Source organism: Pygocentrus nattereri, chromosome 7 (assembly GCF_015220715.1).
Source record: "Pygocentrus nattereri isolate fPygNat1 chromosome 7, fPygNat1.pri, whole genome shotgun sequence".
Taxonomy (NCBI): domain Eukaryota; kingdom Metazoa; phylum Chordata; class Actinopteri; order Characiformes; family Serrasalmidae; genus Pygocentrus; species Pygocentrus nattereri.
The window spans coordinates 6,595,406-6,621,230 of record NC_051217.1 but is presented as its reverse complement, the minus strand read 5'-3'; the positions used below and the strand labels follow the sequence as shown (position 1 = coordinate 6,621,230).

General features: G+C 39.7%; 1 protein-coding gene across 2 annotated transcripts in view; it reads right to left on the bottom strand.

Moving 5' to 3' along the window:
* Positions 1–2,673: 2,673 nt before the first annotated feature.
* si:dkey-246g23.2 (solute carrier family 66 member 2) overlaps positions 2,674–25,825 on the bottom strand; it is a 65,445-nt gene continuing 42,293 nt past the window's right edge. For both annotated transcript variants that reach the window (XM_017688383.2, XM_017688517.2), the window contains one exon: positions 2,674–7,571. In XM_017688383.2, coding sequence (XP_017543872.1) covers positions 7,397–7,571 — 175 coding nt within the window. In that variant the 3' untranslated portion in view covers positions 2,674–7,396. The remainder of the gene's footprint in view (positions 7,572–25,825) is intronic.

Genomic DNA, 25,825 nt, shown 5'->3' with positions numbered 1-25,825 from the left:
TTGCAAAGTAGCATGTCCATTCAGCAAATTAGTGACCATAAAAGCAGTGTTGAGCAGAACACTTTGAAAATCTAGTGATACATGAATACCAAATATACTGTGTAACTTATTCTGTTTAGATATAAAGTAACATATTCAGAATACATCTAGAACACATTTAAAATAGGCCTTAAAAGGCACATAAACCACTGTTGCATTTTTTTCTTAATTCCCTGTTCCTCGAATGTTCCCGTTTATATGTGTCATTATTATTTGACTCTCCTTTGTTATTTTTTTTTAGCTCTCTTTAGTCTGCTGCTCCCATAAACCCCTTGAGTATGAATTTGGTAGAACACATGCTAAACCTACCACTACTTTCTGCTACTGAGGAGACTGTTCAGTTCAATGATCCCTCGAAAGAGCTCAGTAACACTGAGATTAACAACTGTCTCATCACATTGATTTATCAGTCTACTTAGGCTTTAGTAGGAGTTGCACAGTTTATAAAGAAATCATTTGATGAGAATATACAGCCACATATTTTTACTCACATATTAGGCCATATAATGCTGAGTACCCAAATATCTTTTGAAAAACTACTAGACTTGTCGTTTTATTGGATGTTACCCCTGATGTTACTGCATATATGTGCGTTCATGAGCTTCTTCTGGTGCAGGTTTGTGGATTTTTGTGTGTTAACAACCTTTGGGAGAAACTTAAGACTGCAAATAGCTTACAAAGCGTTAGATGCCAGTAAAATTGTTATTATAGCTATTATAATTTGCTTGCAGTTTTATGTTTCTCCAACAGGGAGCACTATACAGACACAGTATACCTAAGCTATACAGAAATTTCTGCAGATTCTACTCGCACAATCAATAACAGCAGAGAGAATTACTCTAACACAGCCTAATGGCTTTTAAAGGCCCCATAATGTCTCAGTGTGTTATTAGTAAAAGTGAATAAAGCAGTATGTGTACATGTTATTTAACATTATATGTTACCTTTTTTCTGATCCTGTTTCGTGGCTGAAGATGGGGATCTGGAATGTTATAGACTTCGAAAGTTTCCAGGTTAGCAGCTAGCTAGCTGCTCTATAGTGAAACCCAGTCATTTTAGCTTGGTTGTTTTACTGCAGCAAGTCGCACTGAAGAAAAGTTGAATTTCCAAACCATTACATTTATTTTCAGTTCCTTGCGGTCAAGGAAAACATAATGTTGAGTAAAATAAGTAGAAGGTGAACAGTCCTGCAGTAAAGCTTGCATCATAGTGCGTAGGAGAGAGAATAGCCAGCTTAACAAATCTCTCTCTTTCTCTCTGGACACTCCTTAAAGGAGTTGACCCCCAGTTTCCCGACATGTTTAGCAAGCTTTGTAAACTAACCCTCTTTAGTTCTCTTTCCCAACACAGTGATTATCGCCTTTACTCCATCATCACTCCATGCTTGTCAATTACATCGCCTTATTGCCCAAGCCTATTGAATTTGAAATGATTAATAAACAAGCATTGATTGTGTTTCTTTTAAAGACTGAATTTTTTTATTTAGTAGGTAATTATAAGTATTAGAAGAAGTATCCATCTAAGCCGCTTCTCCCTCAGGGTCATGGGGGTGTGCTGGAGCCTATCCCAGTGGTCATCAGGCAGAAGGCAGGATACACCCTCGACAGGTCACCAGTCCATCGTAGGGCAGACAGACAGACACAGTCACTCACACCCAGGGGCAATGTAGCATGTCCAGTTGGCCTGACTGCATGTCTTTGGACTGTGGGAGGAAACCAGAGAACCCGGAGGAAACTCACGCAGACACGGGGAGAACATGCAAACTCCACACAGAGAGGACCCCGGTCACCCGGCCGGGGAGTCGAACCCAGGCCCTCCTTGCTGTGTGGCGACAGCACTACCCACCACTTTACCGTGCCGCCTAGAACAAGTATTCTGCTAAAAATGATGTTCTAAATACTGCTTTTACAAAATGTAACTGAGCATGAATTCTAAATTTCTGAATACTTATATTACTATACTATATAAATGCCTTCAATAAGACCTTATACAGCATATCTCCACATTCAACCTGGCAATTCAAATACCAACATGGCACAAAAGCACAATTAAAATACATATAAAATCTATGATCAGTTATTGTTTACATTTCAATTATATAGGAATACAGAATATAGGAGACCCTCAAAAGAGACAGAGAGGCGTCTCAGTGATGCACTTTTTTGAACACTGTTACACTGCTACACCTTTATACATCACACCACAGTATAATTTGCTGAGCATATTGTGAAGATCGTCAGTACTTGGAGAACTCTGACCAATTAAACGTTTTAATATAGAGATTTTGTCGGGCCGCTTTGTCAGGCTGTTGTCAGGAGATTGCGAGTGTGAATACTGATGATGCTGGGCGTCCAAGAGTGCATAATTGGTCCTGCTTAATTGGATGTAGCAATGCACAGTATGTGAACACAAAAAAAAAACTTTTAAACGTGGCATTACATTTTTGATGGTGAACAGTTTCTGTTCCAATTAATCAGCTTAAAAAAAAAACTAAAATAATACATTTTATATTTCTGTCATACTGCTCACCCCTAATGTACAATAGCAATAGCTGCCAGTCGCTGCAGTAAACACTTTCATCTCCTAAAAGATATTTTTATATAGACAGAAGAGACAGAAGAGGATACAGGTTCATTAAGATGTTTCAGTTTTTTCATTCAAGTTTTGCGCAGATTATATAGGCTCACACAAACACACACAGGCATGTGGGTTTCATTGCTTAATACATCCTTCATAAAAAACATTCTTTGGCTTGCAGTATTATTTAACAAAGATTTGTAGTCAGTGAACATAATGCCAACACCAGTTTGTGAATAAATGTGCATAGAAATAAACATCTTCATGACTTCTGAAGTGTTTTTTGGAGCGTACAGAGATGCTGCGCTTGTGTGTGTGATGAGTAAGAAGTAAGAAGATTGATTGTGTCAACTATTAAGGCAGCATTAAATGGCCATTACACACATGGCAGACCGTTACCACTGTCATCAGCAACATTTCTATGAAACACAATATAATATAAAACCAAGCCCATAATATAAATAATAATAAAACCAAGCAAAGCCATTCATCAGTCATGCAAAACAAACTACTCAATTACAGGAGACACATTAATGACATCTGCATACATGGAACATTACATGTTGGACAGTGGAAACGTCTTTATCAAAGCACTTTCAATGTGATATACAGCACTATGCAAAAATTAGAACCAATCCTTCATTTCCAGTCAAAACAGCTATGAAGTGCAATTTATTCCTTTTTCAGAAGATATTTTTGATGAGATTAAATATAAGACAACCCACTCACGTAGGGATAAGGAAAGTCAAAGAACAAGAAGTGAAAAACAGAGGAGTTTCCAAAACTGGAGTTCAAAAAATTATTAAAAATATATAAAGAAAATGGGACTCCAGACAACTGTGCAAGACTTGGTAGACAGACATGTCAAACTGGGGACCTTCTGGGCCAAAGTGCCATGGAGATTAGCGTTTACCCTCATCTACAACTCTCAATTCAGTTCATGAAGGCCTTGCTAATTAGCTGATGAGTGGAATCAGGTGCATTTAATAAGGCAACATCCTGAAGTATGCAGTGTCTTGGCCGCAAGGACCGGAGCTTGACACATGAGTGGTACATGAACTAAACTCTCACCATCGGCTAAACATTCACCTTCAGATCTGAAAAAATGTAAAAAAAAGTGTTTCTACCCATTCTGTCACTGTGTGAAGACAACTCAACACTATGAGTCTGAAAGGATGTGTAACATTAAAACAATGGACAGTACAATCCAGTTCTCAGATTGTAACAATACTGAACGTGTTTGGGATTATTTGGATTGTGAGAAGCAGAAAAAACATCAAGACTGAACTGAAAAACTTTGAGCAAATCTATTGAAAAGAATGGAAGCCGAAATAAAAACAAAGGATGGACACAATAAATACTGAAAAATGTGATATATTTAGGTGTTGAGACTTCTGTATTATGTTCTGTTGAATAATATTGTGGTCATTTACACATTTAAAACATATACATTCATTTTTACATTAAAGTGTTTGCCCTCTCCTGTAAAGTTACTACTTTGGAGATGCATGTTTTTCTTTAGACAGTGATGACGTTCAGTCATATTAACACCCCTGGTCAAATGATATGTTTTGTTGATTTTCTAAATGAAAATAAGTAAATCAGTACACATCCCTGTACACATCAAGTGTACAAAGTGTACAGGATTACACTGCATAGTTTGGCTGTGTTTAACCTGGGGGGTGGGGGGTGGGGGAGGGGGTATGTTTAATTCAGCAAATAAGCGGTAATTGCGCACATGAGGAGGTGCACTTATTTTCACTGAGAAAATCAACAAAACGTCATTTGGCCAGGGGTGCCAAAACTTTCACATTCAATGGCATGTTTTCTGCCTTCTTTTTTTGGATGATGAAAAATTAATTACTTAATAGCTATTTTTTCCTGGAAATGAAATGAAGGCTGTTCTCTGACTTTTTGCACAGTACTGTATTCTGTTATGTAATAAATAGGGGAGAGGGTAGAGTAGCGAGACAAATCAGAGCTTTCTAGAAGTACTAGGTAAATGGACATGAGTTTAGGTAATAGGAAACATTGAACATGGTCCACAGGGCTGAAACACCTCTTAAAATAGCACCTTTTACATCCATCTCATTTTGTTGAGTGACAGAGCCACACATGCAGTATTTGCTGTTAATAATGAGAGGACAGCTGGTCTCAAGCTCTGCCGTTTCCACACTTAGGTACTGATGAAACAAATGGAGGGAATAGATTAACAATATCACTATATGCGCACACACACAAACACAAACTTGAAAATTAATGGCAAAAAAGTGCTGAAGTCTCGCACTGAAATGTCAATATGTGTCTAACACCCAAACACTTTCTCCCTATCAGCTAAGCAGCAATCACGCTGTGTTGTCAGAAACCACTGACGCCAGCATTACTTTCCTACGCTCTGAAAATGAGTGAAATAGAGAGAAGCTGAAGACCCTTTAATGCCTGTAGCAGTAAGGCACTAAGACAGAATTCAGCGTTAGAGTGGCCCAATGATCAATAGCATCCCACTCAGGGCAACATTGTGTACTGAAGCTTAATGGGGTGGAACAGTTTCCTGATGGAAGACTTATCATGGCTTTTCAACATCTCCACCATTTTCCAGGCTGACCATTAAACAGTACTCTTACTGTAACTCACATCAATAAGCTCATAAAAACATCCTCAGTCCAACTGTAATGAATTACTGTACACACTAAACCTGACAGAAACTGTGCCCGGTCTGATAGGGACACTGGGTTTGTGTTATTATCTGTATTATTAACCTTAAATGATATGAACCATAGGGTCAAACAGTACACAGCTAAAACGAGTAGACATATTTCAGGAGGTAATGAACTGGAGCATGTTCATGACCGGGATAGTGTAGTGTGGTTTTGTTAACACTATTAATGCATTACTGATGATATAATGTCTCAAGCTTTGGTTTTAAAACAGATTTCTGGTTTAGCTCCTTAAACTATAGACACATTATTCAGTTTTTTATCTTAATGGGTAGACCAAAGATCACATGTACACCATTTTCAACTTACACCAGATGTAGTGGACACAAGACATATTTGGTGTCCGAAATTTGCTTTAGTTTAGCACTAGATCTATGAGGGTAATGTGGCCAACAAAGAAATAGCCACCCAAATCTTTTCTGTAAATACGTGCTCAAATCTTCTCTCAAACCACATCCAGGTCTTCCTTAAGGCTGTGTGTTGTTGATGTGGTTTAGGACACAGTATCACTTGGATTTCACAGAGTGTGACCTGTAAAAATGACCAAAGCTTAACTTTGTAGCTGAACAGTTAGACAGTAGAGATGCTGTACTGGATTTCAGCTGCCCACAGCATTTAGTGACATGGTGAGGTTTTGTTAATTTATAGAGTGTACAGTAAGTCACACGGTGCCATAATCCACAGTGAAAAATGGAGGGTTGAGAGAAGTTATTCTAGAAAAGCTTTTTGACTTCTAGTGTTTGTTAGCAATGCTAGTCTTCAGTGCTAAACTGAAGAAGCAAAATTTGGACACCACACATAGTTGGTAAGTGGGAAACCATGAACCATATTTATTCAGCAAATACATAATTCTGTGACTACTATGAACTATGAACTACTATGAACTTGTAGTTGAAGTACATGTAGTTATGGCCTGAGAAACTGAAATGTGGAAATTGAAAAGCAGAAGCTTGAACTGTAGTTTAAGGAGTTCATCAGCTAGTAATATTAGTTCATTCATAGAGTAGCAAACTTCTTCAAGAATATAAATATGCAAACTTCTGCATATTTAGCTGGGATTTTGTTGGGCAAAAGCTCAATAAAGCCACCACCTTCCCTAGTTGCCCAGGGTCTAAACCCAAAAAATTCCATATAACTTATATTTCCCTGAGGTACGTATGTGAGATATCTGAGGGTTACATTTATGGCACTTAAACAGTTTTTTTGTTTTTATTACTGTTTCTTTAAATGTGAAATAAACAGTCTCTGTTCTGACTGGCCTTTTGCAGCTTAATTTTTATATATGGACTGTATGAAGCGACATAAAGGTATGTTTTGAAACAACAGGATTTATATATTAAATCAAATTTTTGTTTAAAAAAAGATAGAAAAGTTGTTATTTTCATGATATGGACCTCCATATCTTAAAGACTATTGTGAGACCACTGTTTTAAGTCTGCCTTTTTACTATTTCACCACGACAGGTGCGGTATTGTATATACTATTAAGATGGAGAGTGAATGGGAGGGGGTTTGGCCATGGAACTCTCCAAAGTGTAGATAAACTGGCCATCACAGGCAGTCTGTGGCAGATGAATTTGGCACAGCCACTCTGGAACCTCCTGCCAGCTCCAATTGCACTGAAAACACTAGGGGCTATTCTCATGGCTTGCCAAGTGCCGAGTTATTTTTAAATCTGTATAAGTTAGTGTCATTTATCAAAGAATGGAACAAATTCATGTAATGAATAGATGAGACACAGTGTTTGTGGCACAGCTCTGAGAATATACATCATCTTAAATACAATGAGTGACTGGGTAGAGTATTAAAGAGTGATGCATGTAACAGCACTCCATGCAGTAACTGCTGGTTTGAGACTTGTTGAGCTCTCTTTGGATAGTGCAGTGGCTCATCGTAAGTAACTAAAATTCAGACTGATGCATTTAAAAATATAAATATCTTTAAAAAAACAAAAAACAAAAACTTGACACACCAATGTTAAATAAATGTCCACCTACTAGCATTATTAAAAGCATGCATAGCAAAGGAGCCCTTGTTTGGGAGTTAAGACGATCGTCAAAGAGGTCATCCAAGCTTGACTCTGGAGTCCTGGTCATAGTAGCCCACCTGCAGCAGAATGATGATGTCGATCAAAATCTGAACGGCACCGCACACCCAGAACTGTGCAGGGCTCTCGTTGATCACGAAGTATGTCGTCTTGAATATGTCACCAGCAGTCCACAGGAGCACCATCTTTATGCTGATCAGGGAGAGGCGGTGAGAGAGGAAAGAGGGAGAAAGTAAGAATTTTATAGGCAAACCATAAAGAGCATATAAAAGTCCTTTGACTGTTAAAGTGCTTCAGAAATGGGAATGAGCCTTAGTTAGCTTTAGTGAAGGCCTTATTTGAACCATTTCCAATTTAATAAAGTCCTAACACTCACATGCAACTCAAATTGCATCTCTCATTCACTTCATTTGCATAAAATGCCACATTGTAAAAAGAGTGGAGGAGAAGAGTGTTTTGAAGCCAAGGTGTTGACTGACTGTGTGTTCTCTCAGAATATCAATTTCCTCCATATCCAGTATAATCACTTATAAAAGTGCATGGTCTCAACAGGAAATGTTTCCAATCGTGCCAATTACTCAGCGCAATTATACATAAAATCTGAATGAGCAATTCACGAATAATTAAGAAACAGTGCAGGAGGAGAGAAAAATCAGTAGTCAGTAGGAAAATTCCCTCTCCTTCTAGGAGTCGTCAGTCAAAGTAGATATCTCAGCAACTCCAGGAGTTTTGAGGAATGAAGAGAGGCAAGTCTCCTCACCTCCATTTACTGTGAATGTCAATACTGCATTTCTGGCAAGCCCTCTCTGCACCCATCAAGGACAAGTTATGCAGGAAAACTTTGGGAAGAAAACCTATGGATTTAAGTCATGAGGCAGAGGGTAAGCCCTTTGCAGCAGTTTCTAGTGCACATTGGATGCATTCTGCGCATGTCCTGTGAGGATCTGGACCTTTGAAGAACAAAGTAAGTGGGGAGTAAAAGTATGGGAGTAAAAGGGAGTAAAAGTATGCAGAGAAATAGATGAACTACAGTCTGTAAATGTAGAACTACAAAGTGCACCTACATGGTGATTAAATGGACAGTTAGTGTAAAAACAAGGAGGTCTACTTAAACAAGTGGCTGGTCTTACACGCTATACAGAGCAGATCACGTTATTTATGGCATTGAGCTGACACTCTTATCCAGAGCGACTTACAATTTGATTGACGTTATAATATGCTGATGTATTTTATCGTCACAGTCACCCCTTCTGTTGCTTTCCAAGATGCCTTAAAGAAAAACATATATCTATACATCAGTAACTTAGCAGAAATATATCTTGCTCATCAGAACTGGCTGATGTGATGGTGGACATATTCAATCTGTCCCTCGTGCAAGCTTTTGTGCCATCCAGCTTCAAGTCAACCACCATCGTACCCCTCCCAAAGAAAAGCATTGTGACCAGCCTAAATGACTATCGCCCTGTTGCACTCACCCCAATCGTGATGAAGTGCTTCGAGACAATAGTCATGACTCACATTAATGAGACCGTTCCAAACATAGACCCGCTTCAGTTTGCATATCGACTGAACAGGTTCACAGACGACGCAGTGAACACTGCTCTTCACACAGCCATCACACACCTGGAGGGCAAGGACTTGTATGTCAGAATGCTCTACATTGACTACAGCTCAGCATTTAACAAGGTCATCCCACACAAACTCTCAGAAAAGCTCCTCACCCTCGGACTGACACCTGCTCTCTGTAACTGGGTGCTGAACTTTCTCTCAGATAGACCCCAGTCAGTCAGAGTCGGCAGCTGCACATCCAGCACAAGAACAGTGAGCCCCAGAGCTGTGTGCTGAGCCCCCTTCTGTACACACTCTTCATGTATGACTGCGTGGACTCCAAGAACAACACCAGCATCATCAAGTTCGCTGATGATACTACAGTCGTTGGACTGATCACTGGTGGGGACGAGACAGCGTACAGGAAGGAGGTGGCTGAGCTGGTGGCCTCATCATCAGGAAGTCTCAGCAGCGACTGTACTTTCTGAGAAGGCTGAGGAAATTTGGCATGTCAGCCAAAATTCTGGGCACCTTCTACAGGAGTACGATTGAGAATGTTCTTACCAGCTCCATCACGGTCTGGTATGGAAACTGCACTGCTCAGGACAGGAAGGCTCTCCAGCGGGTGATCAAAACTGCCCAGTCCATCTCAGGAGCAACCTTCCCCTCACTACAGGACATTTATCACACCAGGGTCATCAGAAGGGCACAAAACATCATCAGGGACAGTGCACACCCCCAGCACAGACTCTTCACACTCCTGGCATCAGGCAGATGTTAAAGGAGTGTGAAGTCCAGGACAACTAGACTGACCAACAGTTTCTATTCTAAAGCCATCAGGCTGGTGAACACCTTACTTACTACCTCTTCCCCTCCCAATCTGAACTGATTTAACCTTGCACTCAACAACTGCACCTTACCTACACTGAACTGCTGCTGATAGAACAATACTGTTTACATCTATTACTGCACAGAACAACATTGTTTAATGTTTACATCTGTTTACATGTTACTTAATGCACTTTACGAACAGCTGCTCTACATATTTGCACATATGCATGTGTAACTTTAATTTTATTTCAACTTTGCACATACTGTACATTTTTTACTTTTACTTCTTACTACTGTTTTTAGAGTTATTCTTATATTTTCTTTTTTTATTCTCTTAAGATTACATTCGGTGAATGGAGGAACAGCAAAGTAAGAATTTCATTGTACAGTGCCTGTTCTGCTGTGCACATGACAATAAAACTCTTGAATCTTGAATACTTGACCACGAATGTGTCTAGGTACGTGCACTCAACTGTTCAACCAGCACGTTTGTTTGGGGGTGGTCTCCATTCACTCATATCGGACTACATTAGAAATGACCATGCAATTCTGTCTCTCACTCTGCCAGTGGCCTGCCGAGAATTCTCACTGTCCTTATGGTCAGTCCATGCCTGCCATAAAGTCACAGAAAGTATACACTTCTTGTGTCCACAATGTTCATGCCAGCTAGATATAAACCATAAAGTTGTTACACAACCTAGTAAATAAGCTCAACATACCAATGAACACTCCTAGTTTTAGGTACGTAAACAGTGTTTGATATTACTGTTCTCCACTTTTACAAACATGCGTGGTACACATGTACTGCAAACACAGGACATCCTGTAGGTCTGGATGTCACTAAGACGTCCTTATGGACAGTCTTGTTAAACATGAGTGAGTAAATATGTGAGTGAGTTATAAACCATATCCATGAGGTGCTTCGCAGCTTAAAATGCAATATGCACTTCTGTCTCTCATACATATGTACTTGAGGGAGGATAAATCAGAAAATGGGTGAAGATATTGGAAATATGGCTGACTAGTAAATCAAATGGAATGTGCAAATTTTAAGGAACTAGCAACAGCCAAATTTAGATGAAGTATTCTTGACCTCTTACACTACATACCATTGTACTCAGAAGCTGGATATTTCTGAGTTGCTACTCCTGATTTCCAATTTAAACTCCTGCTCTGAGAAGACGTAAGGAAGAGGTGTCTTAACACCTCTCCAGCTGGAGAGCTGTCAAGCCAAGAAGTTGTTCTAACACCAGGGCTGGTTCCAGTGCTAAGGAATAACATGGAAGCCTGTAGAAAACTGATGTTTTTATGGGAAATAATGCGATTTGATCAGCATCTTACAAGGACCTACAGTAACTATTACACTGCCATGAGTGAAGAGAAAAGGTGAGGTCTTGCTTGTATTGGTTCATAAAATTAACATTCATTTTAGCTTTTTGACAGTGATGTCAGGTGTTTGTTGGATCCACCTTGCCCAACTTTCCACCTGGGAATTCTCACTCAGTTGACCTTTTAAAAAAAACAGGCATGAATTATCAGTAGTGTCCCAAATTTTGCTGTTGGGTGACTGCCTTTAACAATGGCAGCAATTATAGTGGCAATTTTTTTCCACACTTTTTTTCTCAGCACCTTTTTAGCATTCCAATCAAGATTCCTATAGCACTGACTTTCCCAGAGTCTGTTTTTAATTATAAGTAGTATTTCACCCCATAAGATGTGTGGTGTGAAAGTTTATTTACTCTCTCCTCTATCTCTTTGTTACTGCATTTGCATTTTCCCTCTTGTCCTCCATTGATTTGCGGCACCTTTTAAATGCGGTTCCTTACAAGCAGAGCACAATTGGCAGGCAGCTCTGTGTACCAGTTTCTGCGATTAGCAGTACAGCATTGAGCATTCATTGAAGACATATCGTGACCACTTGTTGTGACTACAAAAAGGCTAATTTTATGCTGCACCTTCTCAAGAATGAAGATCTAGAATGTACAAGAATGTACAACTAACCCAGAGGCTTTTCCTCTCTTTAGGTCTTCTACCCCCTGTAGTAGTTAGGCAGAGAGAGTTCATTCATTTCATCCAAGCAGGGAGAGCGAAAGACAGGCTGTGGATGAATGCAGACCATCCATCAGCTGTCACAGAGGAGCGAGTGACTCTTTAGCATCCTGGGATCCTTTCTCACCACATGAGAAATGAGGCTTTCACACGAAACGAACCCAGAAAATCAAATGACTATAGTAATGGACTAGTCCATTCCTCCTGGTCTCCTTCATGGTCCATGCTCATGCAGCTTCCTATGACCTTGACTTGTCAATGTTATGTCCTTCTTAACCACTACTGGCAGCACTTTAATATTAAGGGCGCACCAAGAGACAAGTCGACTGTGTATTCATGGTAAGTGCCCCATCTCTGGAGACGAGGACTCGTGAAGTGTGGTAATGTGCATGTAAAAGATGATTACCTGTCTGGTTCACTGACAGTGCTTTAAATAGCTCTGCTGTCCTGCATTGGACATGAACCTGCTAACTCACTAAGGTCAGACTTGACAGATGCAGAACATACCATATTGGCACCAAATGGTTCTTTGCTTGGCTGCATGATGCCCTGAAAACATCACAAGCACAACTGCAGAACGGCAGGTCTCTGTTGGAGATTCAACTTCACTCCACACTGTATTCCCAAAGAGGAGAGAGGCAGACAAGGAAAGAATGAAGGATCTGAAGTCTTTGAATAATTGATGTTCATGTGCATTGTATTCCACTCATATATCTGCTTTTGAAGTACATCTACAGTATCAGTCAAAAGTATAGACTCATCTCAACAAATGTATGTTTTTTGACACTTTAATCTAAAGGCTTATACTTTAATGGTTACAATTTGTTTCTAAACTAATTGATGTCTAAATATTTGCATATGTATGAATGTATGAAATGTCCCTGACATTTCAATGGATGCTTTTTTTATAGAAACACTCCAGCAAGCAAGCAAGCAAAATTTATTTATATAGCGCTTTTTACAACAGGTGTTATCACAAAGCAGCTTTACAGAACAATCAGTATTACAGAGAGAAAAGAAAAGAAAAGAAAATCCGGGTCCGAGCCCCCATGAGCAAGCCAGCGAAGGAAAACCTCCCTAAAAGAGGAAGAAACCTTGAGAGGAACCAAGACTCAGAAGGGGAACCCATCCTCCTAAGGTCGACACCGGATAGCAAACATTATTAGTATGAAGTATTATAGTAAAGTGGGAAAAGAGAAGATCTGAGGGTGAGGACTGCACAGCGCTGTAAAGCAAGAAGCTCAGTGGTGGTCAAACCAGTCCAGAAGGCTGGTGAGCAGCGGCACCAATCAAGGCAGACAATCCAGCAGACAATCATCTCTATATGCCACATCTATAGCACTGAATGATTACCACAGACAAGTATTTAGACACATGTTTTGCACTTAGCAACAGAACAGAAGACTCAAATGCACACACCATAGATACAGACATTGTGTAACTGGGAGGCCAAGGTTTGCTTTGTAGTGTCATGGGCTTATTTTTTTGCCACAGATGAGCTGGCTTGTGCCAAAGGAGCAGCATCTAGCTCTAATTGCCTAGCATCTAAGTTAGTTACAGTAGGCTTTAATCATAGAATATCTTTTCAAACCAAGTGTTTTGCCAGCAAACCATTCTGACAATTTGGCAAATGAAAATCTACCCTCAGAGGTGTGCTACTATGTTTTATATATATATATATATATATATATATATATATATATATATATATATATATATATATATATATATATACATACATACATATATATACATATATATATATATATGTATATATATATATATATATATACATATTTCTTTTCCCCTTTCCACATTCACAGCCACCACAGAGACTTAATATTAATATCATCAATTACATCATGTATACACACACACACACACACACACACAATTGTGTGTTCTATCACTGTATTGCTGTACTGTTGGATGTACTTTGACTTTTTTCCAAAGAAGCACACTAAGATATTACTGATTTATTTAATCAGAGTAATGATTAAAATATGACGTATGTATGATTTATATTCCTATTCATGTGTTTTCTTGCTGAAAAATGTACTTTATGATTCAAACAAAATACAAATCTACTGCTGGTTGTGGTCATTTTTGCCATATCTTTTTTGGCATATCTAATTTGAGCAGGACAGATTTTCTGCAGTCTGTTGTGAAATATAGTGTGATTGTTCTATCAGCTAAAGCTTACCATACACTTTAAGTCTGACATGCTCTCACATATAAAGATGCGTCATTAGAGACTTTAGTCATAGAATATTTTCATGAGCCAAGACTAAAAACTTATAATAATATTAAAAATGGTTAATTTTATCAACATCAAAATGAGAAAAAGATGCTTATCCTGACCGCCTTAAACCAAACAATCGAAAGGACGGAAGTGCACCACAAATCTGTCATGATTTTAATCCGACATTAGAAAGATGTCTGCAACAGTGAAATTGCTTGAAAAGTCATTTTGTGTAAGGCCAGAAAAAGTTATCGTCATTGGCATTGCTAAGTTTTGCCCCTGCTGGTTCGGTGTATACATGCATGCATTACTGCTACAGCGACTAATGCAGAAATACAAGCAATTGCAACTACTATCTGACTGTACAAATTAGATGTGGTCGTCTGTAACTTAAAATCTGAACAGTCCGTCTCAAAAAGTCAGATACAACAAACACATCTGTTTTGCCCAGCAGTGTGAACCAAGCCTTACAGACTTGATAGTCCAAACAGTGTTGAGTTTTGGTTTGTGCAACTATTAACACTATTCTTCTACATTTCTATAGAAATATAAGCAGACTACTCTTTGGGCTGGAGGGCACAGTGGCACAGTGGGTAGCATCGTGACCTCACAGCAAGAAGGGTCTGCGTTTGATTCAAAGACAATGCTAAATTGCCTCTAGGTGTGAGTGTGTGTGAATGTGTATATATGTGTGTCTGCCCTGTGACAGACTAGCAACCTGTTCAGGGTCTTTGCTGCCTTCTGCTGAATGACCACTGGGATATGCTCCAGCACTCCCCTCAACCCAAGAGGATAAATGGCTTTTGTGCTCTCTGGTCCAGGAAGACAGTAAAGTACTCAGTTGCACATGAATCCTTCTGATATAAATTAAATGACTATAACTGAACCAAATTAATCACAACTGCACTTTATATATTCTCTAGAAGTTTATAAAAGATTTTGTATCCACATGTATAATGTATTCACTGTATTTCTTTAAATTAATGCTGTGTAATGACACTCCAGCCCCACATGCTTACAAACAGCGCATAGCTCCGAAAGGTCTACCACCAGACATAAAAATAAAATAAATAAATGATGAGAAACGCTGATCATCCATCCATCCAACCCACACAATCTCTGACAGACAGAGATTAGGCCGGATCCTTTAAATAACTCTCTTAGAAACGTTCTTTAGGGAACCAAAAGTGACTGTTCTATGGCACTGCTGCAAAGAATCTTTTTCTTTTTTTTGTAAGCACGTTCTTGGGAACAACTTCTGGCCTGTTGGAAAAATATACCAAGAGGCTCCTCACGAAGCTTTTTGAGAGGATGACAAGAGTGTGCAAAGCTATTTTCACGCGTAACTGAACTTTGGACTAGTACTGTACTCTTCCAATTAAACGTATAATTACACAATTTTATAAAATCTGTTTCCCTGAACAGGAACACTGCAAAACTGCAACGACTTCTCAAACTGCTAATTCACTAAGAGTTAAAGCACAGAGCTGTCCACGGCTGCGCTCTCCAGGGACATTCCCTCTTTACTCTTCTAGTGAAATCAACCCGTGTGGAGGATTTATGCAGAAAATGTGCCCTTTAGCTCTCATCTGAAAGCCTTTCTCCAACCCACAGCCCAGCCACATTAATCCCTCTCTCTCTTCCTTCTCTCTCTCCTGCCCTTCCCTCCCTCCCACTCTCTCTCTCTTTCCATGCCGCTATGTGCTGCTATGCCTCAGAGACTACAAACATCATTAACGAGGATGAAACATTAAAGAGGTAATTAACGGGGGCGGGTCATCTGTACAAGAGCAAAGCCACCAGCGCGGCGTCACAATGGAGATGGAACGACACTTAAAGGTTGTTCATCTCGCACACTTATTCACACAAAGCCACACTCCCCCCCTCCCCCCCCGTCTCATTCTCACACACAAAATGACAACACTCTTTTAGTCTCTCTCTATCACTCCCTCGCTTTCTCTCACCTCTTAAGTCCTCTGTGGTCCGAGAGGACATGAACAAAATGCTCACACTTTAGCCAGGCCTGAGGTGGTAGTGAGCGGAGGACAAATGATTATTGTATTGATTAAGCATTCTGAGGCCATTGGTTCAGCGCTCATACGCCGCGCTACACCTCCCTGCACTCAGCCGTAACAAGTCCCACATTGATCCTCCAAGACCTGACGCCTGCAACCACACATATATACACACTGAGAACCAGAGATGGAACATGAGGCTAGCAAAAGGCCAGAGAGGGGACACAAACAGAGGAACTGTAAACTACTGAAATAGAGACGAAAAATAAAGCTGCAAGACAAAATGTTATATTGCAGTTGTGCTCCTACATATTGCAATTTCATTACTTCATATAATATGATTAAGGGTGCATATCACTGAAGACTACATTTTCCTGACTGTTCTTAATAAAAAAGTTTTAATGTAGTAAACAAAACAAAACAAAAACCACTTGGTTTTTCAGCCCACAGACAAATTAAGACAAGATGCTCGCTGGGACTTTTCAGTCGCTGCCTTTCTTTCCTTTTGCGTTCTTTTCTTAGCTTAGCTCTGCTTTCCCATCTCCACCACTCTCCTTCTCTCTCTGGGCTCTGCCACCTACTGAGGAAAGAGATGGCTATAAGTAGGCTGGCAGAAACCAGACACAGGTGAATATCATCAGCTACTTAGCCTGCTGGTTCAGCCTGACCGGTTCTTCGATTTTATATTTTTTATATTCGATATTTTGTGTGCTGGTTACAAAAACACATTTTTGGTTCCACACTTCCCCTTAGTGCCCCAAGCCATCAGACAGATTTGTTTAAGGTGTATTGATTGAGCCAAACTAGGTATTACCCTGGGCTAATCCTTGGGAGAACAAATATGCTGACATATATAGATTACTACTGACTGTATTAAAATTAATTTTATTTACAATATTAGTGCTTATCTCAGCAAATAAATGCTTACTGCCTCTTTAAATAGCATTTTAATTACAATTTTAGCTGGCACATGAAGCATTTGCACAGTACTGCACAGTCTACAGTTGTTTAGCTGTACCCATTCACAAAGTCATAAGGAGTGTTTCAGCCTTGACTGATTTTTTTTTAATTAGACACAGTATAAGGTAGCCAGTCAGAATACACATCACTGAATCAGTGGTTCTCTAACTGGTCCTTGGGGAGGAGTTGGAGGCAAACATGTGTATTGACTGGAGGTCCCTGAGGACTAGCTTGAAATTCTCCGATTTATATAAATTGGGAGGTCAGAAAATAGCTACAGACTAATTATGATACAAGATGTTGTGTGCTTTTAAAATACACACTAGAAAACTCCTTATGTGACATGATTAAAGAGTGTTATCATTATTTTTCTTACTACAATGATCTCCCACAGGAAAATCTGTGACTGGTAAGAATACTGACAGCACACAATAAGGCTTTTAGTAATTGGTTAGATGATAATTTGCATTTTCTGTAGCCTGTTGAGATATCAGTATTACAAAGGCTGATACCATGATAAGGATTAATAAATGATATATTGACCAGGCCCTAAAGGGAACAAAACAAAATAAAAACTTACAAAAAGAGAGGTAGAAAGACAAAAAGAAAATGGGATAAAACGTTAAGTAGTTTATGGACTGAGGTGGTTTTAATATAGAAGTAGGAAGTCTGGTAGAGCTTTGATTATGTTCAGTACACACTGAAAGCTGTGAAAGAGCCCCTATCATCTACTGCCAGGGAGGCAGATTGTGCAGGACATTACACTTTTTAATCACAGATGTCAACTTTTTGCCAATCCTTCACAGCCTTTTTTGTGAATTCCTGCAAAGTTTTGTCATTTTGTAAAGGCGGAGGAGGAGACGCTGAGGTGCAGTGAGAGCCGCACCAGCAAACTTAATGAGCTGGAGGTAGAGAACTCCGGTAGGGCCTGCAGCACCACGGGAGACAGGGCAATGAGGGAAGAGGGTGGGGACAGAACAGGTGTGAGACAAAGAGCTATAGTTTAGATGACATTTAGGGATGGAATACAACAAGGACCCACTTGAAAGGTAGACAATTGATTCTAATGTTATTTGAAATGAGTTTTTAAAACTGCATAAACTGATAAAGAGAAACCCTGTTCTTTGAGACCATCTGTACTGAGCCGAAACAGCAGTGTTTTAATATCCTCTCTAACTCTCCCCACTCGGCCTAAAGCCAAGAATGTTTTAAAAGGCAGATTGAACAGTGTGAACTTTAGAACATTAGATATGAGCTGTGCTCAGAGTTGAAAACTGAAAGTTTAGAATGTTTTAGAATGTTATCATCATTTCTTTGCCTGACCAACTCACATCAAGTTTAGCCAACTCACCTGTTGCTAGAAAAGGTAGATTTAAAATGACCCTCACCGTCAGGTCAAATATTGCCATGGAAATTTCTATTTTGTGCTGTATGTAAGGCCTCAACAACTTACTAAACTGACGAGAGAGGACATAATTTGTGTCTTCTGCTTTCAGCTTATGACAATTTTTACATACGTAATAACTACCTCCTTTACAGAAATCTGATGTATGGCCATATATGCACATAATTCATAATGGGTCAGGATATGTTTCAAAATATCCAACGTGCCATATTTGTACCATCTTCTCACAGTGGAACTTTGATGGTAAATATTCTTTCGGTGCTTGTGCTTCCATCTAACTGCTGTGTCTGCTGCCATTATTAAAAGAAGTCTCCAACAACACGCCATTTGAGAACTGGTTCTAAAAGGCAGAGGAAATTCACACAAACCTAGAACAATCAGATGTACTTAGCATCTCTACCTACTTTTTGTGCAATCCTCCCATGTTTTGCAGGGCCTTAACTCACATGCATATGCAAGAGAAGGGGTTTAGCCTTGTGCACCGGTTTCAAACATGATACACAGGAAGAATGCACAAAAGGCTTAGTGCATCGAGCCCCCTGAATTCTGAGCCTCACAAGCTTTCAGTTTGCTTTAATTCATTAACTAAATGGAGGAATGTGGTGAAACTTCAGTATGCTTCAAAAGAGAAGTTTTTAGTTTAATTGACATTTTAATTGACTTTTTAATTCAGAGATGTTTTATAACATCAAACATGCCATATAACTAACTGCCTGCTTGCACTGATTCAACTCGCAGCCCATCAGATCAGAGTTAAAAAAAAGAAACTGCCAGAAAAGCAGGAAGACAAAATTCAATGAGCAAAACAAAGTGAAAGGCTTGAAGGATTCAGGACGTGTTTTTTTCTTTTTTTTTCTCTACTTGGCTATGTCAGAACAACTTCTCGCTCGAATAACCTAACTTGTTATAGAGCTACAGAGACAGCCTTGAAAGTGTCTTAAAAGGAATCAGGAGAGAGACCATCACGAAGTAAAGCCCCCCCCTACACCAGTCCCCAAATTTCTACACAATTTCAGTTTGAGCCAAGACAGGAAGAATAAATCAGAAAACCTGGTGAGAGGAAAAAAGAGGCTATGCTCGACACAAAATATGAAATATGCATGTGGATCGATCCGACTGTCTCAAACACTGGAAAGTTTGCACACTACCTGAAAGAAATGGATCACCTTAGAAACAAAGGAGAGGGGAGAGAGAGTAGAGACAGACGCCATTTAGTATTCTCTTGAAGAAAGTAAACAAAACCTTGAATACAGGAAAGACAGCAGAGAAGAGTGGAAGAGAGAGGGAGAGACTCAAAGACAGAGTATGACAGTGAAAAAACTAGCAGCAAATAATGAAGTCCATCAACCATATCGTTAACAAATGCACTATTGCAGAACACTGGGTTGTGAACTTGAACTGTCCTATGCAAAGAGTTCAACAAGACTTCTGTTACAGTGGCAATGTGATTAGGATGCAGCTGGCGTGATAAGCAGGCTTTAAATCATGCCAGCAGGTGGGCCTGGAGACAACAACGGGCCCACAGGCCCATGATAATCGACACATTTCTACTTCTGTATACAGGTGGTGTTGTACACAAACCCATTAAGTAGAGTGCTAATGTCAAACATGTCTGTCTGTCAGAATAAAACAGATGGCGGAGTTGCTCTCTCGTCCTCCCTCTCCCCCTCTCGTTCCAAAACTCCTGTGTTCTTTCCCCTCACTCATCTCTCTTTGGCCTGCAGGGGCTATGAATAATTCTGGTGTGTTTTGTAGTGCGGAGGGAGCCACAGCAGCTAGCAGAGACACTAATTTAATCACAGAGCAGAGGGTGATCAATTGGGTCCAGGCAGGAGGGCCTTACCTCTCTAGCGCAACTCACGAGGGGCCTAGCTTCAATCAGCACCCGCTCTCACTGCACTAACGAACTCTGACACATCAGCCCACTCCACACTACTCTGCGGCACTCACAAGGCATGCACTCTGAGAACAGTGAGCCTCCATCCTTATCGCTTTATTCACACAAGCAGGAGAAGTGAGATGAGCACTGGCAGTTGGACCACTGACGCCTGTGCAGTGTGACGTGGGACATCATTTAACAGTCCAACAGCATCTGGCACTCATACTAATACTGTGTAAGAGAGGTGAACAATCTTGAAACTGTCAGATTTGCAAAACTGTAGGGATTTGCACAAACCAGCTCATTTGAAAAGTTAGGAAGAGTTAAGGTAAGAGCTAGGGATGTGTCAGTGCTTTTAACAAGCAACTGATAAGAAAAAAAAAGGAAGAGAACATGAATTTCTTCACGATATCAGGTCGAAACTGGACAGCAATGAAAACAATGTCATGGTTATGGTAAGACCTAAAACAAAAACACCAAGGAAACATAATTTATAAATCTAATCTAATCTAATGCTCTCCTTTAATGCTCTTGGCTTTGACAGAAGCTGAGGAAAGTGATGTAAAGCCCAGACAGATTTTCATCTCAGTGTACCATAATATCGTAACCAAATACGAAGCCATTATTTGGAATGACCAAATAATGAGATCTAAACAGACAAGGATACATATATATTTTTTAATAACTGTGCAGGTCTTTCTGAAAGTCATGATCTGCAGGAAACTACTTGCAACTAGCTTTTCATACACATGCTACAACCACAAGATAAACCGCAGACTCTGCCATTCATCAGGCCTTCACTGGCAGCCTGAGCTTGATCCTGCTAACCAGAACTAAACACCTTATTAAAAGGATGCACTGCAATCATGACTACTCGCCTCCTACAGGTGTTTTTAGAGATAGATTTTCTAGTTTAAAGACTCAAACCCCCTTTCTGATTATGTATCTTGAAGGTGGGGGTAACTTGAAACACCTACAACTGTTTTAGGGGCAGTTTTTTGGGGGTGGGCTGACTTACAGCTTTTAAAAGTTTTCTTTGTTTAGCTGGTAAATACAGAAGGAAGGCTGAAAGCTAAGATCAGTGCAAAGAACCTGTATATCTTACTACAACCATATAAGTCATATAAGGCATCACCGAGATTCCCAGTAGTTGCATGATGTATTTGTGTAATGCATGTTGGGAATTATAATGAGAAAACACTGTTCTGTATGAACATACATTAAATTCACAAAGTCTACAGCCTGCAAATAGTATTACATTGGTTTAGTAGACAGGCTTTCATGTGTTGGCCCTTCTGTAGTTTGACCGAAAGAATAAACAATGCTAAATTTATAAGTAACATGCTCAAAGTGTGAGCTACTCATTCCACATATACTGGGTACAGTAGGAATTTAGTGTAACATTTCTCTGTTGCATTTTTTTCACCATCACTTCTCAAAAGGGTCACTATTACATATGGTCTATAAAGAACACAGAAGCACAACATTAATGTCATGGTCTTAATTCAGAAAAAAAAATGTGTACACAGTTTAAAAACTCTTACTGCAACTAAATTCATAGCATCATGACAAAATTCTGTTCAGGATGTAGTAAAAGTTTAAATACAGATAGGCTGACAAAATTCACAGCATTAAATAGACACAGAGACGTTACACAGAGTATACATACTATACCAAGAATGAAGCCGAATAAATGAGACTATCAACAGTTCTTAGAAGCTCAGTTACAAAATCCAAATGAACATAGCCAAATGTAAACAGGCGTATATAAAGTCAATGCGCGGACAGTAATCTCAGTCTCAAATTGGAGACACTGAGCTCATTTGATCCTAAGCTCACCAATTTTCTCCTCTAGCCTTGCTGGGCTTCCTCCATTTAAAATGAAGACTGATTATCCACATCTGATTTGCTGATTCAATTAACCCAGAGGTGTCAGTCTCTAGTCCTGGAAGGCCAGAGCACTAATGAGCTTAGATTCCTCCCTGATTTAACACATCAACCATTTACCAAACTCTGTGCTGAACTGATGTGTCAGAGCAAGATAAATACTAACCTATGCAGTGCTGTGGCTCTCCAGGACCAGAGTTTCTAAAACTAAATTAACCAGCAAAGCAGCTTCCACAGAGCTGGTAGCAGCAGTGGGTTTGGCTTGGCACAGAACGGCACGCTTAAGGTACAGCTCAGGCTGTCATGCTCAAAATGCCTGAAAGCACCGTCATAGTACAAATTATTTTCTGTATCTCTCACACTGAAGCTCCATGTACCAGTTTCAGGCTCAGAATGCCTTCTGCATGATGTACGAGTCCCAATGTGCAATTTATGTGCCAAGTACACGAAAAGGGGCAAAACTTTCAATCCTTGCTATAGTTTCCCAAACTGTATTATTTGAGGTGGAGTAGAATTACATTCATGTAGAATGTTTTGGTGGGAAGTAAGCAATTCCTTCATGCTTTCGTGACTACTAGATTAGACTACTGTAACGTGTGACTGACTGAGTGCCCTGGTGCATCTCTAAATAGGCTCCAACTATATCAGAATGAGGCAGCCCAAGTGCTTACCAGGAAAATAAAGTTTGAGTGTATTTCTCTGGTTTTATTCAGTTTACAGCAGCTTCCTGTTAACATCTCCATCAATTACAGGTTCCTGCTTATGCCATTTAAAGCTCTTAATGGCCTAGCTCTGGCATATGTTACTGATCTTTTGAAGCATTACAGACCATCCAGACCACTCAGCTGAGGCAGGCTCCTAGGATCCTTACAGCTCAGTTGGGGGAAGACCCTTTTTGTGTATAGTTCCAGGACTATGGATAGTGGATATTAGGAACGGAAGCTTGACAGGAGTTTTTAAATCCAGATGCTGTTAAATTAGACCAGTGGTCATCAACCCTGGTCCTGGATATCTACCATCCTGAAGAGTCCAGTTCCAGCCAAAATCTGCCACAACTGCTCCAGTCCTTGATTTGTCTGGATCACATGCTTTAGTGTTAGGTGGGATGCAGGGTTGGTTGCTCCTGAAGGGTTGGTGACTACTGTTTTAGATTGTTGTGTTTTAAAGGGTTTTTTTTTATTCCGTTATGATTATTCAAGAATCATGCTTATATTTAAACTCTGCGAGTATAAAAGTACAAACACGTTTTATTGCTTTGAAAGGAAATAAAAAGGTTAAATTCTTGACACATAAAACAGAAAATCAGGAAGTATGCTACGCTCTCCTGTTGGTTAGGACTTCAAGAGCTGAAGAGAAGGCCTAATGTTAGATTAACCATCAGAATAATTACTAAATTACAGAAGAATCAACCAATCACATTTAGATTTCCAGTTGATGGGACCAACTTCATGAGAAAAGGGGTTACTCTAGACCTTCTTGAAGTCCTCTGATGGAGTTTTGACATTTATGGCTCAAATTAAAGACCTAGCTAACAGTTTACGGTTCACAATAATTTTAGAATTATTATTATTATTATTATTATTACTAGCAGTAGTAATAGCAGGAGTAGTAGAAGTAGTATTAACACTCCTATCTCTTTGTCAGTTGACTTACATTTTAGTTTAATCCAGCACTTCACTGCATTTCCACTATTTCTCTGGATCTTTTTCTTTATATTCTGCACCTCACATGTTCAGCATCTCTCAATTTGCAGGCCTATATGCTTTCTGCATGATTAGCTATAGGCTCACTAAATTGATTTCATCATTACGAGCGCATGTTGCAACCACATCAAAGCACATTTTGTGCTCCTCCTGCTCACATCCAGACATCTGGCCTTGAGCGTTCAAAATGATACTCCACCATGTTAATGTTCTTTGCACTATGATGCTTTTGGGACATTTACTCATAATCAATATGATATAAAACAGAAAAATGGGGATGTGAGCATCTGCTGATGACACATGATTGTTTGTGACTGTGTGTTGGTTAAAGAGCATGTAATGTATCCTGCATATGACACAAGACTGTAACACTCTCCATTACTTCCATGGTGATTAAATGTGTGTCTCTTTGCTGGTGGAAGTTGTGTGCAAGAGGGTCCATATTTCAGCACTCCTTCGTTACCCCTTTCGGATGACTTATGAGATTTAATTATCTGACTGTGCAGCTGAGCATGGTTTGATGAGAGCATGGGGCAGATAAACAAACACATACACACAAAGATAAATGGCTCCCACAAATTGCCAGAACAATAACAACAGCTCAATAGTATCTGTGTATGTGTGCGCGCTTGTGCAAGTACAGTGAGTTACCACCACACAGCCACAAGCAAATCCCTTATTTTATATAAGTATGTGTGCATATATATGTACAGTTCCCACTGAGTGCAGTACCCCCAGGGGTAATCAGGACAGATCAGGAAGCCCACACAGAAGCCTCCACTATGGGGAGGAACTAGCTGCGTGTCCCTGCTTGTTTACAAGACAGATTACAGCACTTTCAGCTTTATCGCCACAGTGGGAGCCCAATGATAACTACACACCTGGCACAAAGAGTGCCTCCAACACCAGCAAAACAGCCTTTGCTCAGCACGTGTGCCAAAAAGTTTAGAAATTCCAAAAGTTTGCCCACTTAAATACTTCTACTGTATCAGCCAGGCTTATTTGTGCTGCTGGTAGAGGGCTCAGGTGAGCTATGCACCACTGCAACTGGTATTTCTTTATGACTGGGTTTGCAGCTGCTAATGAATGTAGAGCGCTGTCAGGGAACGGTGGCAAGTTAGACAGTCAAAAATATCTCATCAGCGAACGAGAATTTAGCAAACCTCCCCAGAGGAGCTACTTAACTGTAACAGCAATGCCAAACATTGCAGTTAATCTGGGTTGTGGTGCTGCGGATGAGCATGGAGGCCGGACAGAAGGTGGAACAGGCTGCCATTAGGCTGAGACAGTGTATTCTGAGTCTTTACAGCTCGATCATCATTGTCATTTCCACCTATAGCTCAGAACAAGTCTATAGACCAGCCTACAACGCACACACACACACATATTTTTTATATATATATATATATATATATATATATATATATATATATATATATATATGTGTATGTATGTGAGAACTTTTGGAAGCAAACAGAAAAATTTTATTGACTTTTTAAAATCTTCAGGCTGTGCTCTACAGGACAAAAATGCAAAACACAAAATAGTCCTGCAAGTTGATGGCACTAATGACTACAGTCTTCCATGATATGCGCATCTGATTCAACTTGCCAGCTAAATGCCGAGCCCTGAGTTGGACTGGATGTGTTAGAACAAAGTAAATACTAAACTGTGCAGTGTTGCAGCCCTCCAAGACCTGAGATTCCACAGTGTGACGTGTTTCCAAATTCAGAACAAGCTTGCATGTATTCATTAAGAACACAGGTGTGAGGATATGCATCTCATATTTGCAGGACAGCAAGTTAAAGATTTCTCTGATTTTAACATTTTACACCAATATTTTCATAACAATGCTTCAAAGAATCCCATACATTTTTGCTGCTTTGAAATTTATCATGTATCAGAGTTCATCATCTATAAAATGCAG